Source organism: Pantherophis guttatus, chromosome 3 (assembly GCF_059756535.1).
Source record: "Pantherophis guttatus breed Tessera chromosome 3, ASM5975653v1, whole genome shotgun sequence".
Taxonomy (NCBI): Eukaryota; Metazoa; Chordata; class Lepidosauria; order Squamata; family Colubridae; genus Pantherophis; species Pantherophis guttatus.
The window spans coordinates 115,721,856-115,739,304 of NC_142065.1; the positions used below are offsets into that span (position 1 = coordinate 115,721,856).

At 40.7% G+C, this 17,449-nt stretch overlaps 1 protein-coding gene across 2 annotated transcripts in view; it reads left to right on the forward strand.

Annotated features, from left to right (window-relative positions):
- The first annotated feature begins 119 nt into the window (after window positions 1–119).
- DELE1 (DAP3 binding cell death enhancer 1) overlaps window positions 120–17,449 on the forward strand; it is an 80,812-nt gene continuing 63,482 nt past the window's right edge. For both annotated transcript variants that reach the window (XM_060686728.2, XM_060686730.2), the window contains exons 1-5: window positions 120–1,826; window positions 1,909–2,005; window positions 8,471–8,552; window positions 8,669–8,804; window positions 11,068–11,129. In XM_060686728.2, coding sequence (XP_060542711.1) covers window positions 1,748–1,826; window positions 1,909–2,005; window positions 8,471–8,552; window positions 8,669–8,804; window positions 11,068–11,129 — 456 coding nt within the window. In that variant the 5' untranslated portion in view covers window positions 120–1,747. The remainder of the gene's footprint in view (window positions 1,827–1,908; window positions 2,006–8,470; window positions 8,553–8,668; window positions 8,805–11,067; window positions 11,130–17,449) is intronic.

Below are 17,449 nucleotides of genomic sequence, written 5' to 3' on the forward strand. Positions count from 1 at the left end.
AAGTGGCATGGAGTTGGCCTCGTGGATGGATGGGCCCCAGCAATGGGTGGCTGAGCTGGAACCTGTGGCAGAGCTGCTCCTGGTTGCTGTACTCCAGCTGGCTGCTGGGGGAAGGGGGTCAGCTGCTGAGCTACTTGCTGGGCTGGAGAGAAGGGGGGGTACTCCAGCCGGCTGCTGGATTAGTCCCCCCTGTGGTGCTGGGATCGTTGGGCCATATTGAGGCCAGGGGGATCCCTGGGAACTTGGAGCAGATGGCGCTGGATACCACTGGCACTGAACCCACCCCTGGCTGGGATAAAATCCCCAGCCTGGCAGTATACTCTCAGCGGGAGGTAGCACAAAGGCAGGCTGGTGAGGGGGCCCCAAAAGGGGGGTTTTGCATTCCGTATGCTGGCTGCGTTTGATGTCTCCCAGCTGCAGGATGGCCATGCTGCACTGATCTACTCGTTTCACTTCTGGCTGGGTAGAGAAGTGTCTGCGCCCTACTAATTCCCCCGCCAGGTCCCTGATCGGGGAAGGTGAATGTAGGTTGTGCTAATCTCCATCTCACCTCAAGAAGTTGGGAGGGGTGTGTGAAACTTCCCACTTCCATCCGTTCGAAATGTTCCGGGAGCCCAGTTAAAGATTGGCTTCGCATTGGGCACAACAGGTCCCAGTCCTGGGAGTCTCCAGATCCCATAACTGTCCCCATCCTCCACTCTGGTTTACGAGGCGACTTTATTAGGCTGGGAGCAGCGAAATGAACATCATGGCTGACAGGGAAAATACAGTCATGCTACTGTATTATATCTAGCTGTAGCAGAAAATCAGGGATGCAGTGGCTCAGTGGCTAAGACGCTGAGCTTGTCGATTGAAAGATTGGCAGTTCAGTGATTCAGTGGTTCGTATCCCAAGTGTCATGTAACGGGGTGAGCTCCTGTTACTTGTCCTAGCTTCTGCCAACCTAGCAGACCGAAAGCACGTAAAAAATGCAAGTAAAAAAATAGGGACCACCTTTGGTGGGAAGGTAATAGCATTCCGTGCGCCTTTGGCGTTGCTGGCCACATGATCATGCTGGCCACATGATCATGGAGACATCTTCTGACAGTGCTGGCTCTTCGGCTTTGAAACGGAGATGAGCACCATCCCCTAAAGTCAGAGTCAAAACACAAACTACTGGACTACATTTTAGCCAAACATGTGGCATGAACCCACTCAAATACATTTATAGTTCAGTGTGTCATGAAAATCCAAAATAATAAGGTTATAGGAAGTTAGCACATACCCCTCTCCTAGGAAAATGAGATATTTTAGGAAATATTAAACGGGCAGAATATTTCCCCTAAAAGGGAGGCAGAAACTCAGCCTCCCACCTTTGTCAATAGGCCATTAAGGCCTGGGCCAGTCTATTCTACATAACAAAGATCTAGCTCCTTCTAGCAGAGCCATAATAGGAATTGCCTAAAGCCCCCTCATTACATCATACCCCAGCAAGGATCAGCCAAGCTCTAGACATTATGAAAATTCAATACGATTACCTTTTCCAAAGTCACTAAGGTACAATCCTCGATTGTTTCCTCAATATTTTCTTTCAGGCCAAAATGTTAAGAAACGCGGAGAAAAAAAAACACTTGCGGGTAGAAAAGATCCTAAAAGAGATCGAAATAAATTGGTTTGTGAGGGTGGAAAAAGATTCTAAAGGAACTCGCAGGCTATTGCTTAAGTACATTCCATATTTTTAAGTTTATGCCGCCGGTGACGTAAGCGCATGCTCTCTTGCTGTAAGGCTAAGCCGATCCAACGCAGAAAGATGTTATGGCGTTGGCTGTGGAGTTTCAGCCGCGGAGGTTCGCTTATCTTTTAGCAGGGGTTTGCATGCGGGTTTTTTCTCACCTAGGCCTGATATATATCTTTTTTTGCCTTGTTCAGTGAGATCACCTGGAGCGGTTGCCGGCCTTTTCCGTTCCCGTCTTCAGGAGAGGGAATCCTTGCTTCTCGTCCAGGAGTCTATCCAGACGGATAACAGGTAAGGGCCGGACGCCGGTGCCCGTCCCGTGAGAGGTAGAACTTAACTATATACCCATCCAGAGAGCGGAAGAATACAAATAGAAGTGAAAGAAGGCACGAGAGGGCCTTTTCTCCCAACCTCCGTATTTAGAGGAATGGGGGGATAGGTTTTTGAGCAGTCTGAGCAACGTGGCTCGTCGCTTCCTTGAGCGCTCGGAGAGGCTAGTGATTGAAATTAATTGGATGGTGTAATGGGTTAGCTAAAGCAATGCTTTTCAACTTCAACAACTTTAAGATGTGTGGAAGGCAACTAGCAATATAGCACTTTGACTGATATTTAGCTTCATAGGGTTTTACAGCACTTTTTGAGTGGTTTATGCATGTCAGCATATTGCTTCCACCAATCTGGATCCTCATTTTATCGACCTCGGAAGGACAAAGACTGAGTTAATCTTGAACCGGTCAGGCTCAAATTCCTGGCTGTGAGCAGAGTTAGTCTACAATACTGCATTATAACAGGACTCCAATTCCCAGTGTTTACCTGAATTGCAACCATCAAAGTTCCTCTTTGCAGGTAAGTAATGAGAGTGATTTGGGGTCATTCCTAGTTGCTCTCATTCAAATCTTAGGGAGCAAATGCTGCCAAAGAACTGGCATTGGCTGTGAAATCAGCTGCCATTGGAAAAAACTCCCATCTGCTCAGGGTGCCACTTTTGGAGGTCTGTCCATCAATGGAGCAAAGATTGGATCATCATTTGGGATGGTTTGAGGATTCGAACTAATCTTCTAGTTGACCTGAGTAGGATTATCAAAGGATTATCTCCAGATTATCAAAGTCATAAATTATTTCCATCATTCATAAAATTCTGGTAAAGGTTTTTAATATGAATTTAAGATAAAAGCTGCTAATTTCTGCGTTTCATGAAGGAACTATGCTGCTCTAAATATTTGGTTCATATTAACTGAATGCTGTTTATGTTTATAATAATCTGAATTGTCATAACCAAGAGATATTAAAGCAGTATTTCTTAAAATGTGACCCTATTCTTAAAGGATTGTTTTTTTAACACTGTCATTTTATTTTTATATGATTCAATAAATATTTACAAATGCAACATTTTTAATTTTTAAAACAGTATATATAGAGGTAAATATAATCCATGCAAACAAAAGCTCTTTTGAGATAATAATTTTTAAAAGTTGAAAGACAGCAAAACATTTAAGAAAAAATTCATTAAGGTAATGTCTAGTTCCCAGTGGAATGTAAGATGATATACGGTGCTACCTGTAAAGGAATAGAAAGAAAATAAAAGAGAGATAGACAAAAATTAATGCCTAACTTTTCAATGTAGACTTGCCAAATTGATTTGAAACCAAATTGAAAGATTCCATTATGTGTACATGTAGTCTGAATATATATTTTAATATTTATATAAATCATATTCATACTTTATAATTAACATGAATTATAAAATAAATGTTTATTTTTTAAAAAAGCCCATTCTCACCTCATAATACCAGTCATTCTCTCTCACAAGCAAGTTGAATGCATTGTTATAATTACTAGGTCTTACAAAAGCAATATTTTCGAGGTGTGGGGGATGTGAGCTGTAAGCAATCTTTTTCTTTCTTCCTATTGGAAGAAAGATAAATAAAGTAAATAAAGCCAATTTTGGAGGACCTTTGCCTGTTTGCTAATTTTGGAGGAAGGTGGTCTAATTAGTTCATTTTGGCCACAAATGGGTTTATATATAGACTAAACACCAAAACAGCTAAAATACATCCCTGCCGTACTCCTCTGTAAGATGGAATCTCATTGGTATAGTGGCCTTTGCATAGTGCAGTGAACTTTGAATCTAGATTTCTTACAAAGATAATGCATGAGCAATAGTAACCATCTATTAATGCTGGTATATAGAAATTTTGCCTAAAGCAAGGCTGTCAAACTCCCGGCCAACGGGCTGGATGTGTCATGTGCTGGCCATGCCCATGTCTGGTTTAACGAAGGGGGGAAAAGTCCCAATACATCACGTGACGCTGCTGTGATGATGTGAATTTGACACCCCTGGCCTAAAGCCTTACTCTGGGAATCAAATGCAATTCTGACATCGATATAAGTATAATTTAACAGAGTTGGAAGGCACCTTGTAAGTCATCTAGTCCAACCCCCTGCCCAAGCAGACCCTACAACATTTCTGACCAGTGGCAATCCAGTCTCTTCTTGAAAGCTTCCAGTGATGGAGCTCCCACAACTTATGAAGGCAAGCTGTTCCACTGGTTGATTGCTCTTACTGTCAGAATTTTTTCCCTTATTTCCAGGTTGAATCTCTTCTTGTTCAGTTTTCATCCATTATTGGCCTTAGGTGCTTTGGAAAATAGATTGACCCCATCCTCTCTGTGGCAGCCCCTCAAATATTAGAACACTGCTATCATGTCTCCCCTGGTCCTTCTCTTCACTAGACTAGCCATGACCAGTTCCTGCAACTGTTCATCATATATTTTAGTCTCCAGTCCCCTAATCATCTTGGTTGCTCTTCTCTGTACTCTTTCTAGAGTCTCAACAACTTTTTATAGTGTGGTAACCAAAACTGGATGGAGTATTCTAGGTGTGGTCTTACTAAGGCTTTATAGAGTGGTATTAGTACCTCACTTGATCTTGATTGTATCCCTCTGTTAATGCAATTTAGGATTGCATTGACTTTTTTGGCTGCTGTCGCACACTGCTAGCTCATATTTAACTGGTTGTCCATTCCAAGACTCCAAGATCTCTCTCACAGTTACTGCTATTAAAACTGCTCCTTTAGAACTCTGGAATATAATCCATCAGGTCCTGGTGATTTGTATTCATCAAGATCAGACAGGTGTTCTCTTACCATTCCCCCCCCCTTATTTTAACTTTTATTTTGAGTCTGTTTTTTAGTTATGATTTTGATAGGTTGGACTATAGTTTCTTTTTGCATGAAGACCGATACAAAGAATGAGTTAAGCAGTTCTGCTTTCTCTCTGCTGCCTGTTGCTTCCTTGCCATCTTCTCTCTTTAGTGGACCGTTTCCTTGATTTTTTTCTTGTTATTTATATGTTGGAAGAAACTTTTTATTATTATATTTGACTTTTGTTGCAGGTCTTTGTTCATTCTGAGCCTTTGCTTTCCTGACTTCGTCTTTGCAGATTCTGTCTATCTGCTCATATTCTGCCTTAGTTATGTGTCCCTCTTTCCATTTTTTGTCTTTCAATTTGTCAGAGATCTTTATGCAGCCAGACTGGTTTCTTTTTGGATTTCTTGTTTTTCTTTTTCCGCGGTATTGTAGTGGACTGGGCTTTTATGATACCCTGTTTCCTCCAAAATAAGACTTCCCCTGATAATAAGCCCAGTCAGGTTTTTGAGTGCATGGCAGTAAGGCCAAGCACTTATTTCAGGGTTCAAAAAAATATTTTCTTATTTTTTATCTTATTTTCGGGGAAACACGGTAATATTTTTCAGAGTTTCCCAAGCTTCTTGAGTTGTTTTCCCCTTTAGGATTTTCATCCAAGGAATCTTTCCCAAGTTCCCTCTGAGTTTGTTAAATTCAGCTCTTTTAAAATCTAGGACTCTGGTAACATTGCTTGTGTTTGCATTATGTTAAATTCTAGTGCGACATGGTCACTCTCACCCAAGGTTCCTGCGGTTTCAATTCCCTCTATCACTTCTCTGTAAGAATTAAATCCAGTATGGCTGTCCCTCTAGTTCCCTCCTCTACCTTTTGGACAACAAAGTTGTCAGCAACTTTGCTGTCAGCGGCCGGGGGTGGGGAGGAAAGAGCCAACTGAGCAGCCGTTTTTCTCCTCGTACCCCCCACTCAAGCAGCAGCAGGCCCTGCGGGACAGTAGAGCCTCTCATTTCTCTCCCGGTGCGGCGAATTTCAGCTTCAGTCAGGGCATGTAAGCTGCTAGCGGCAGCAGCCACCTAAACTCCACAAGGCCCCTTCCCAACCAGCCAGCCAGTCCTGCCTGACCTGTTCCCTGCCGGCTGGTGCAAAGCCTTGCCATTCTTCTTGTCTTTGTTGTTGTCCTCCCCCCCCCCCCCAAGCGGCAGTGGGCTCCCTGGGACAGAGTCTCATTCCTGCCCCAGCACAGCGAACTCTGGCAGGCTGGATGTGAATGTGAAGGGCCTGGCCCTGCAGTGCTTCTTCGCTCAGTTGAAGGCTTCATTTAGCCTTCAAACAGTAAGTCTGGCACATGCAAGAGAACAGCGCACCAGGACCACGGATGGTGTTGGTTCCTGCACCCGGGCAATTCCAATTCCACGGCCAGCCTTACTGTTTGAAGGCGGAATGAAACCTTCAATTGAGCAAGGAAGCACTGTGGGCCCTTCTCATTTCAACGCCGCCAGGAGCACTGCTCAGCTAGAGGAGTAAAGATATAAAACTATCTCATATCTACCTTCATGTATTAATAGTTCAAGTTCACCCTGTTTGTTCCCCAAACTTTGTGCATTTGTATACAAGCACTTGAGGTCTTTATGTCTGACTCGGAGTATGAGTATTTGAGTTTGTCTTCCTTCACATCTCTCCTTATCTCAGTATTTGACTTGTTTTCCAGGGGTTTTTGCTTGGAATTAGGTCCTGGAGATTGGCCACTCTCCCCTTCAATTTTAGTTTAAAGCCCTCCTAATAAGTTGAGCCAGTCGTTTCCCAAAAACATTCTTTGTGAGATACAGCCCATCCCTTGCTACAAGCCCATCATGGAGGTAATACAGACCATGGTCCAGGAATTCAAAGTTTTTTTGGCAACACCAACCCTTTAGCCAGTGGTTCACTTCTAGAATCCTTTGTTCTCTTTCCAGGTGTTGACCTTTCGTTGGCAGTGCAGATGAAAAAATTACTTGTGCACCTAACTCCTTAACTTTCTCGCCTAGCTGCTCGAAATCACTCAATATTGTTTTCAAGTCCTTTTTTGTGTCATTCATCCCTACATGTAGTAGTATAAAAGGCTAGTAATCTGTGGGTTTTATTATTTTGGTCAATTTCTCAGCCACATCTTTGATTTTTGCTCCAGGGAGCAAAAAATACCTCCCTAGTTTGTATGTCTGGTCTACAGATTCTGTTCCTTTGAGAATAGACTCTCCTATCACCAACACTCATCTTCCTTTTTTAGGGAGTGCAGTCTTGGGTGCTTTTCTGTTTATCTCAGGTGAGTTTGTTGATGTGACTTTTTTAGGGATATTTGATGATGTCTGTTTTCTTTGAGGGGGAGTTTGTGGGTAGAGGGAGAAATCATTGCTCAGTTTTAATGGGGCTGCTTCAGATAGGGTTAGATTGGGCAGCAGGGGCTTGTTAGATGTGTGCTGCTTCTTTCTTTGATTATTGTGTTTCCTTTCATGTGTGACATACCTCCATTTGTCTTCTTCCAAGGGTTTATCAGCAGGGTCAAATCCTCTGGGAGTTATTTGTTCATTATTTGATTCAATTTGGGCATAGCTTTCTTGCGTAGGTTGGAGTTTGGTTAGAGTTGCCTCTAGATCCCTTCCTTTTAACACATGTATAATTTTGGTATTTTTTGACACCTACAAAGCACCTACATGGAACATATATTGCATACCACATGCAATATATGAGTTTGTTACTTTTTGCTGGTTCTTTTAAGAGTAAAAAGTTTTGTATCTTTCTTTTTTTTTCTATCCTCTTTCCTGCCTTTTTGTGCTTGTTTTTCTACCAGTAACTTGCTGGTAAATGTTAGTTTTATTTATCCTTTTCTTCCCTATATTTTTAAAAGTTTATGAATTCTAGTTCCCCCCTCTTATTATTTAAGATTTGCCTTATTTATTTGATTGATCTTTATTAATCCTATTCTTTCTTGATTTCTAATTTGGAGAAATGTGGAGATATATATTAGATATATATTTTTCGGCCAAATGTTGAAGTATAAGGGCACGTCCATAGATAGCAGAACTGAAGCCTACTTGCTCATCAGTCAATATGTGCTCTGAATCAATCCAGTCATTTACTTTATTATATAGGTGTCTGGCATAGAGTTTGCTTATTATGCTTAACAGGCTAATAATGTATAGGCAGGTCTCGGGTGTCCTTTGTATATATGGGCATGATAATAGCCCCAGTCCTCTGAAATTTGTGCAGTGTAATCAATCATGAGAAAATAATCTTCAGAGTCAAAATTGTTGCTCGTGTAATAATTATTTGCCTAAAATTTTCAACCTATAGTTTGAAAACTTCTTGAAGCTAAAAGTTTAGCCAAAAACATTTGGTGTGAGTTGTGCACAAAAAAATAATAATATTTTTAATATTTAAGATTAATATTTCTAATCCTATTTTTGTATAGTAAAATATGGATACAATATTTATACAGTTCTATTGAGGGCCAGCTATAATCAAGAGGTCTATATGCACATTTTGTATATAGACATGCACCTCGTAGAGTGCATGTTTATTTTTTTCTTTTATTTAAATTTATATATTCTGCAGTTATGTAATTTTTTCTCTTTTTGAAGCTGGCATGGCAAGCATCAGCAGCACAAAACCTTTGGAGACAGGAATGTCTACTGCTATACTCCATTAGAAGCCTTTACTTGGGTAAGCAGACTCATATGACTGCAACTTTCCTTGGTTATTCATCCAAATGAGATTGAAGGCATATGTAAACTATTGACATTACTATAATGGTCTCAATGCATTTTGTCCTTTATTAGAGTACACTGGCTGTTCTTGCTTTGGAATTAACCAAACAGGCCCACTGGCTGCATGCTGTTCAACCAGATGGAAGAAACACTAAAGTTTGTCAGTCAGAGCCACGGAGTGCTGATTTGTCCCAACGTCATCAATCAGGTAAGCTTCTTATTTATTTATTTTATTATTTTATTAATTTAATTTATATACCGCCCTTCTTCCAGAAGGGACTCAAGGCGGTGAACAGCCAAAATTAAAAATACATACAATACAAAAGTTAAGATAATTAAAAAGAATTAAATCATTGGATTCCCAATTTAAAACCCCCAAGTCTATAAAATTTAAAATCCCAATTAAGAACCACTTAGGCTAGGCCGGCTTGGTGGAATAAATAAGTCTTCAGGAACTTACGGAAGGTCCGGAGGTCCGGGATCAGTCGTATTCCAGGAGGCAGCTCGTTCCACAGGGCGGGTGCCCCCACAGAGAAGGCTCTCCCCCTGGAGGCTGCCAGCCGACATTGCCTGACCGACGGCACCCTGAGGAGGCCCTCTCTGTGAGAGCGTATTGGCCGGTGGGAGGTTATTGGTAGCAGCAGGCGGTCTCGCAAATATACTGGCCCTAAGCCATGGAGCGCTTTAAAGATGAGAACCAATACCTTAAAGCGCACCCGGAAGACCACCAGGAGCCAATGCAGCTCGCGCAGGAGAGGTGTTACATGGGAGCGCCACGTCGCTCCCATAATCACCCGCGCAGCCGCATTCTGCACCAGCTGGAGCCTCCGGGTGCTCCTCAAGGGGACCCCATGTAGAGAGCATTGCAGTAGTCCAGGCGTGACGTGACGAGGACATGAGTGACTGTGCATAAGGAGTCCCGATCCAGAAAGGGACGCAACTGGCGTATCAGGCGGACCTAATAAAAAGCCCCCCTGGCCATGGCCGTCATATGCTCTTCTAAAGACAGCCGTGTGTCCAGGAGGACACCCAAGTTATAAACTAGAATAACGGGGGATATAATTTCCTCTATAAAATTGCAGAACTGAATAAGTGTAGCAAGATTTCTGTGAATTGCACAAAAAAGAAGCCTTTTTTAAAAGGTTAAAAAAAATATACTTAATATGTTTTATATTAAGTTTAATGTGCATCTATCTGTATTAGCCACAGCTCTATCTCCTTATGCCAGAGAAGAGGACCAACAATTTTTGGGAGTGGACTCTAACAATGCACTGAAAAATCTATCTTCTAGCCGTTGTTCTTGGCCAAAAAATCAACTCAGTTTGAAAACGGGTACAAACCTTTATTTTTTGAAAGTATTTTGGAAGTATGCAGAGAAAATCCAGAATGAGCAGAATCAAAAGCCAAAAGTTATTGGGTCTTTTAAAAATTCTGAAAAATAACAAATGATAAATATATTTTTGACATTAGCATTAAACATAAAATGTCCACCCTGGTAGAATGTTGAAAAAAATAACAAATATCTGATGTGTTTCTCCCCCTTGCATAATAAGTCTATAAGTAATATTAATAATATATTTGTTACTTGTACCCATTTTTATTGTTTTTTTCTACATGTTTTGTTTTGCAGTTTGTTTTTGTTTTTCTTATTTTTATTTTGCATTTGCATGTTTAAAAAAATTCTAAACAAATAATACAGAGAAAGATCAAGGTATTTATATTTCAGAATAAAATGTGCTCAGGATGCAAAAAGATCTTGACAAACTTGAACAATGGGCCCTATCCAACAAAATGAATTTCAATGTAGAGAAAAGCAAAGTTTTATATTTAGGCAAGAAAAATCAAAGGTATAAGTACAGATTAGGCGAGTCTTGGTTCAAAAACAGTAACTGTGAGAGACCTAGTGGATTATCACTTGAATTTAAGCCAGCAGTATGCAGCAGCTGCCAAAAAAGCTAATAGAATCCTGGGTTGTATAAACAGGCATAGAATCAAGATCATGTGAAGTACTAGTATCACTTTATAAAACCCTATCCCATTGCAAAAATATATATTAGGGAAACAATGACAATTTAATAAGAAAAAAATAATTTAATCTACAAGCCTGGCTCTTACTCAGTGCAAATAAAATATTATTTTTGCAATATTTCTAGACTGCCCAATTCCCAATGGACTTAATTTTTATTAAGACTACTAAAAATAGAAAACAACTTTGTCCTTTTAAATCTATCTAAGTTTATCTCTAGACCTTGATAGTCTCTACCACGAAAGTACTTTATATTGATTATTTGTTTATATATCTTAGTAGTCTTCCTAACAGAAAATCTCTAAGGTTTTTACTAAACTGAAATCAGCACAAATTGGTTAATGAAAAATGTGAAACAATTATGTTGCTTATTTTGAAGAGTATCAGAGAAGAATAGGAGAGTAGCTACAATTTATTTTATTTATTCTTTATTCTTTTATTCCAGGGAATTTTGTCTTTCCATCTAGTACCAGCTTTGAATCAGATTCTTCCCTATTGGATTTGAAGGTACTCTTTCCTATTTTTGTTTTGTGGAATAGACTTTTACATCTTTGTTCCTTTTTTTTTTTTGCTATAGGTAATATTGCAAGTATACTTTTTTTACAGTATGAGCTTACATAAATGATTAGTACCCTAGTGTTTTCTGTCTTTTATTTTTATGTAATCTAAGATTAAAGTAAGAGGCAAACTGGTGGGAAGTTCACTAGGAAGAGATTCACAAGATAGAAAGGAAGAGGCTGAAACCTCAAAAATGGCATGGCTGAGACTAAGTCAGAATAGTAAATAGACTGAAACAGCAGTTTAGGGGAAAGATAGAAGATACCACTCTTAAAGAAAAGAAGGACATGGATAAAAGTTCTGGAAAGGTGTATTAAATAAAAAGAGACATTGTAGGAAAAACTAACATGGAATGACATTTAGGAAAAGCTTTTATTAGAATAAAAAGCATTAGGTAAAGCTAACAACACAGAATAAAGGTTTAATCCAAAATAATTGGATTAATGAAAGAAACAGTAGCTTACAAATGATGCCACAGCTATCATTTTCTAAGGTTTTACCTGTTTTTAAAAAATATATAAATAAACTACAACACAAAGAATAAGCATATGACGGTTGAAGAAATACAGGTCCAAAGTGATGAAGGTACTACAGAGCAACTTACCCTATTGCTCTCAAGTAATATTACATAGATTTTTTAAAAAAGTTTTAAGATAAAGTAGAATATCAAGAAAAGAATAACTAAGACCAATTACTTTTTATTTAGACACGTTAAAACGTCCAAATATTGGCCTTTGAATATGAAATGTATCACATATTTGCATCTCTTGATGGCACCAAATCAATGCAGAAATCATTGGCTTTAGAATGAGAAAAACTTGCATCAAAATAAAAAAATGCATATTTTAAGCATCATGATTTAATGTAGCTAGTCTGTTGTTTAACTCTCCAAACTTTAAATTGATTTTAATACCAAATAATAATATATATTGATAGTAATTTGGTTTCCCTATAACTGTGGCCAGGAAAATAAAATTTGATTCTGGGGGTATATGGTACAGTTCAATATATAATCAAAGGACATGTGTTATTGCTGAAAAATACAGATATGCCTCCTAGTTACCGTATGAATCACTTAACCTTTGAAAAGGGGATGCAGTTAGAATCATATCTCAAAAAAGAAATTGAAACAATAAATTGGAATAACATTGGTTATAGAAAATGATCCTTAATGCTGTTTAATTCAATGAGATTACTTTTGAGTAGATACCAAGTACACTGGATAGAGGAAGTTGATAGAATATGTTTAAAAATCAGAGATTCAGTACCTTGAACCCAAACCACATAGAGCTTTATAGACCCAACATCGTGGGCTCTATAATCAAAAGGCAATATATATGCTCAATAATTTGCTCCTAAGTGTAAGAAATTATCATAGTCAGATTATTACTTAATGAAGTGTCATCTCACAGCATTACTCCTCTTCATTATGGTGAAAAGACTTTGGAATCTCATGGATGCTTGCATTTCTAGAAGCCAGGGCTGGAGATGTATGAAGGCCCTTGTAGACTTTTGGAGTGAGAAAACAAAATAATCCTTGTCATGGCTTCACTCCTGCCCTCTCTGTGGCTATGAAACCCGTACTTCTCCTTTTTTGGGGGAAACTAAAATTGGTTGCCAGTTGCCCTCCCGGTGAAATTCAAGGTGCTGGTAATGACCTATAAAGCTCTACATGGCTTAGGCCCAGGATACTTAGTGGATACTGCAACCAGCAACAGCTTCCCATCGCCCGGTGCGTTCCCACAGGGAGAGCCTGCTCCGGGTACCGTCAGCTAGACAATGTCGGCAGGCGGCCCCCAGGGGTAGAGCTTTCTCTGTGGGCACGCCCACCCTTTGGAATCAACTCCCCCTGGGGCTCCGGCTGGCTCCTAACTTCCGCACTTTCCGCCGCGAATTAAAAACATGGCTGTTTGCGGCACCTAGCCTGGACTGAGGGGGTTTTCGATTATTTTAATGGGTTTTAATATTTGTTTATGAATGTATTTTATGTTTTTATTGGTTTGTTTTAATTGTTGTGAGCCGCCCTGAGTCCTATGGAGATAGGGCGGCATATAAATTATATTAAATAAATAAATAAATAAATAAATAAATTAGACAAATTGTATTAGAAATGCAGCAGAGCATAACATTTTTGTTGACTGTGACAAAGAAGAATTATAATATCTAGCAGCACTCTTTAATGTGGTCAAGGAATTATTGTTATTTTGTTCAGATACTCTATGCTAGCGCTCTCAGAAACTTGCTGTGGTTGATTTGAGAGGCATGTTAAAATAAAATTGCTTACTGTCGTTGCCATTTTGAAGACTTTGTGGTGAAATACAAGCAGAAGTGGATATAGTGGATATAAAAGTTTAAACAACACTTAAAATGCCAGGTTTTCAAGATGTAAAAAGTTCAGATCACATCATTTTAAATATATCTTTAATATAACATACAAGACGCACAATTCAATGGAAAAACAAATCTTTTACAGGGGAAATAATAAAAAACTAGAATAATGTAGTTGCATAAGTGTGCAGAAGAAGGTGTAAGAAGGTATGCATAATTATGCAGCCACATAAGTGGGATGTGGCTGTATTCAGAATTAGCCAATCACATTCAAAATGATAGTAAATAGTAGTCATTTGCCACCAATTAAAGTGACTCTAATCAAGCCCATATAAAGGTAACTGGTCTGGTAATTTTTTTTCTGACATTTACTCAGTTAATTTAATTTAATTTAATTTAATTTAATTTAATTTAATTCAATTTCTATACCGCCCTTCTCCAAAGAGGACTCAGGGCGGTGAACGTTGCCTCTTACAGTAATAGCCATGATCTGCAAAGAGTTTACAAAGCATCAAAAGGGTGCTTGGGAGGTATCAGTCAGGAGAAGAATAGGAAAAAAAATTCCAAGGCATTTGATATATCATAGAACACAGTGAAGACAGTCATCGACAAGTGGAGAAAATATGGTGCAGCAGAAGTATTACCAAGAACTGAATGTCCCTCCAAAATTGATGAAGAAACAAGAAAGCTGGTTTGAGAGGCTGCCAAGAGGACTATAGCAATATTAAAGGAGCTGCAGGAATTTCTAGCAAGTACTGATTGTACACTGTGTACACTGTGTGACAATAGTGTCCTGTATTCTTCATATGTTGGTCTGTGGGATAGGGTGGCAAGACAGAAGCCTTTTTTACAAAGAAAATCATCTAAACCTGGCTACATTTTGCAAAAACTTACATCAAATCTGACAAAAGCATGTAGGAAAATGTGTTATAGTCTGAGGAGACCAAAGTTGAATTTTTTTGGCCATAATTCCAAAAAGTATGTTTAGTGGAAAAACAACATACTGCATCACCAAAAGTACACCATAACCACAGTGAAACGTGGCAGTGACAATGTAAGGATGTGTGTCTCCTATCTCCTCAAGAAAGCAGAACTCTCGAAACAAGCATTTCAAAAGGAACTTTTATTGGGAGATAGTGATAGCAAGAAGAGTAGGCAGGATCTGAAATTCCAGCTCAAAACACTTAGGTTAAAAGTTGTATAAACCCCTCCCCGTCCAGCCCGAGGCCAGAAGGAAAGACCAGAAACAGGAAAGATCATAAAATGTCATCCATGCCCCCTCCCACCAGAATTGCAGCGTCCCAATAGGGATCTATGGGGATCTGACATGCTACCCCCCTAGGAGAAGGAGAGATCCACTTGGAAGAAAAGAAACGAGGGGGAATAAAGAAAACACAAGTGGTTAGTTAGGCTTATCTGGTATCGGGCATGAAACCACTTAAGTAGCCTAGGGCACTCAGTGTTGGTGAACCTTTTTGGCACCAAGTGCTGAAACGGGAGCACGTGCGCAGGGGAGCATCAGAAACCGGAAGAGTATCTCCCTAGCGTGCGCTGGTCCTCTTCTGGTCTCCGGCGCTCACGCACGGGCTGAGGAACTGCTCTTCTGGTTTCTGGCGCTCCCCCACTGCGTGCATGCTCCCGTTTCGGCACTTGGTGCCAACAAGGTTCACCAACACTGAGCTAGGCTGAAGCCTGAGAATTGTACGTAGGAGCTAGGATTAGAGGCATTTGCTATTCGTAAATAAGGGCGGGGGAGATAAAATTAGAGTAGATCAGATGGCTGGCATGCATGTGCGCGCCGGAACCCAGAAGAGCAACAGGCGATGACTGGCCTGCCCCGAGAGATGGCTCTGTGTGCCACTTCCAGCACACATGCCATTGGTTCATCATCACAGGCCTAGGGGCTCTAATATGTTTCTTATGTACCCATTTGTTTTCAGACGAAGGGAGATTTTTCCAAGCCACCAGGTACTGGATTACGCCATTCTTCATCGTGCTTCTTTGAATCCAGTATTTCCTTGATTTCAAAACGCTGCTCAACCATAATGGATTGTTGTGGTGTGGCAGCCTTAGATTTCATGGGGGAGGTTATTTCAGGCTTTAGGAGGCTGCAGTGGAATACCAGATGTACTTGTCTCAGTGTTCTTGGCAACTGGAGTTCTACTGTTACTGGGTTTATAATGTGTGTAATAGGGAAGAGTCTTATGAATTTTGGTCCTAGATTTTTTGAGGGTTGCAGGGACTGTAGAAATTGAGTGGAAAGGTGCACTCTATAACCAACTCGGAATGGTTTTGGCTCTATTAGTTTTTTATCTGCTTGCGCTTTGTAAGATGCTCTCACTTCATCTAGGGCTTTGCGTATTAGTGGGTGGGAGTGAGTGTTGTCGAGTTGGCCATGCCCACCCAGGTTTTGTGGCTCCCGCTGTTTTCTGTGGGAAACTGGGCCAAATGGCTCTGAGTGTTTAAGGTTGCAGACCCCTGGGCTAGTGCTTTAGCTGTAGGGATTTTCTGGCATGGAATGAAGTCACTACCCAAATGACACCGTTTCATGCACTTTCAGGCAGCTCTACGATGAAGTCCATGGAGATCTCTCTCCAGGGTGCTGAAGGTTCGGCTACTGGTTGCAAGAGGCCAGGTGTTTCCCCTTGTCATCTTTTAGCAGAAGCACAATTAGGGACAGCCACCAAAATTGCCTTTTAATAAGTGGAGTGTCTTAACAAACCTAAAGTGCCCTGCCACTTTGGAGTCATGGTAGGTTTGCATGAGCTTCTTTGACTAGATGGGACATACAGTTTCCCTCCCACCCAGGGCAGTCCATCCTTTATTGATCAGGAGTCTTTGTGGTTCAGGAACCACTCCTCATCGACTAAAGCCTGCTTAAAAGCTAGGGTGGTGGCATTGTCCGGAGAGGGGTCTCCTTTCGCCTTCCCCCTAGTGATCACTTGTGCCGCTAATTATGAAGCTGGAAGTAGGGGTTTAACTATATCTGGCTTGCTGCTGTTGCATTGCGGCAGTCTCAACAAAGCATTGGCCAGGAAGTTTTTCCCTCCTGGAAGGTAGCAGAGAGTGAAGTTGAAACTCTGAAAGTATTGGGCCAGCACACTTGCTTAGGGGGCAGTTTCCTCGGAGAAAGGGAGGGGGAAGGCACAGGTTTAGACACAGGTCAATCAGGGAATTGCTCATGGAACTGTTTGACAAGTTGGGGGAACAAATTTGTTTAGCAGCCACCCATTCAGTTCTGAGGGAGGGAAGTCCTTCCATAGGATCAAGTACTGGAGTTTTCCCTGTGAACTTGGGAATCCAAAATTTCCCTAACCTCAAAGTGTTGCTTTTCCTTAATCAAAAGGGCCATAGGGGAAGTTTTCTCATTCAGGCGCAAAGGGGATTGGACTGCTGCTTTTAGCAAACTACAGTGGAACACTGGGTGGACTCTACAGACCTTTTGCTAGTTTTACTTCGACGGTCACTGGGTTGATGAGGTGAATGATGAAGATTTGGGGTCCAGGGTTTTTATTTTTGTTTTTGCTTGGATTGCAGAATCTTTGTAGATAGGAAGACCTTGTCTCCTATTTAAATTCCTTTTGCGGAGCTCTCTTTTTGTCAGCATATTTTTTGCATTCCTTCCTGGCATGGGCAAGTGCTTTGCGTACTACTGGCCAGGTATTCTGCAGGGAAGTGTGGCAAGGGGCTTGTTGGGGGAGCTTAGGAATCGGATTCAACTCCCGGCCTGTAGCAACTTGAAAGGGGGTCAATCCCATGCTGCTGTGGACTATTGTAATAGGCGACCTCAGCAAATGGAAGGAGTTTGCCCAATTGTTTTATTGGTAGTTTATGTAGCAGCGGACGTATTGTTCCAAAACCCCATTAGTTCTCTCACACACACCCATTCATCTAGAGATGATGGGAGGAGTTAAGTCCCTGGGATATCCTCAAAAGTCTTA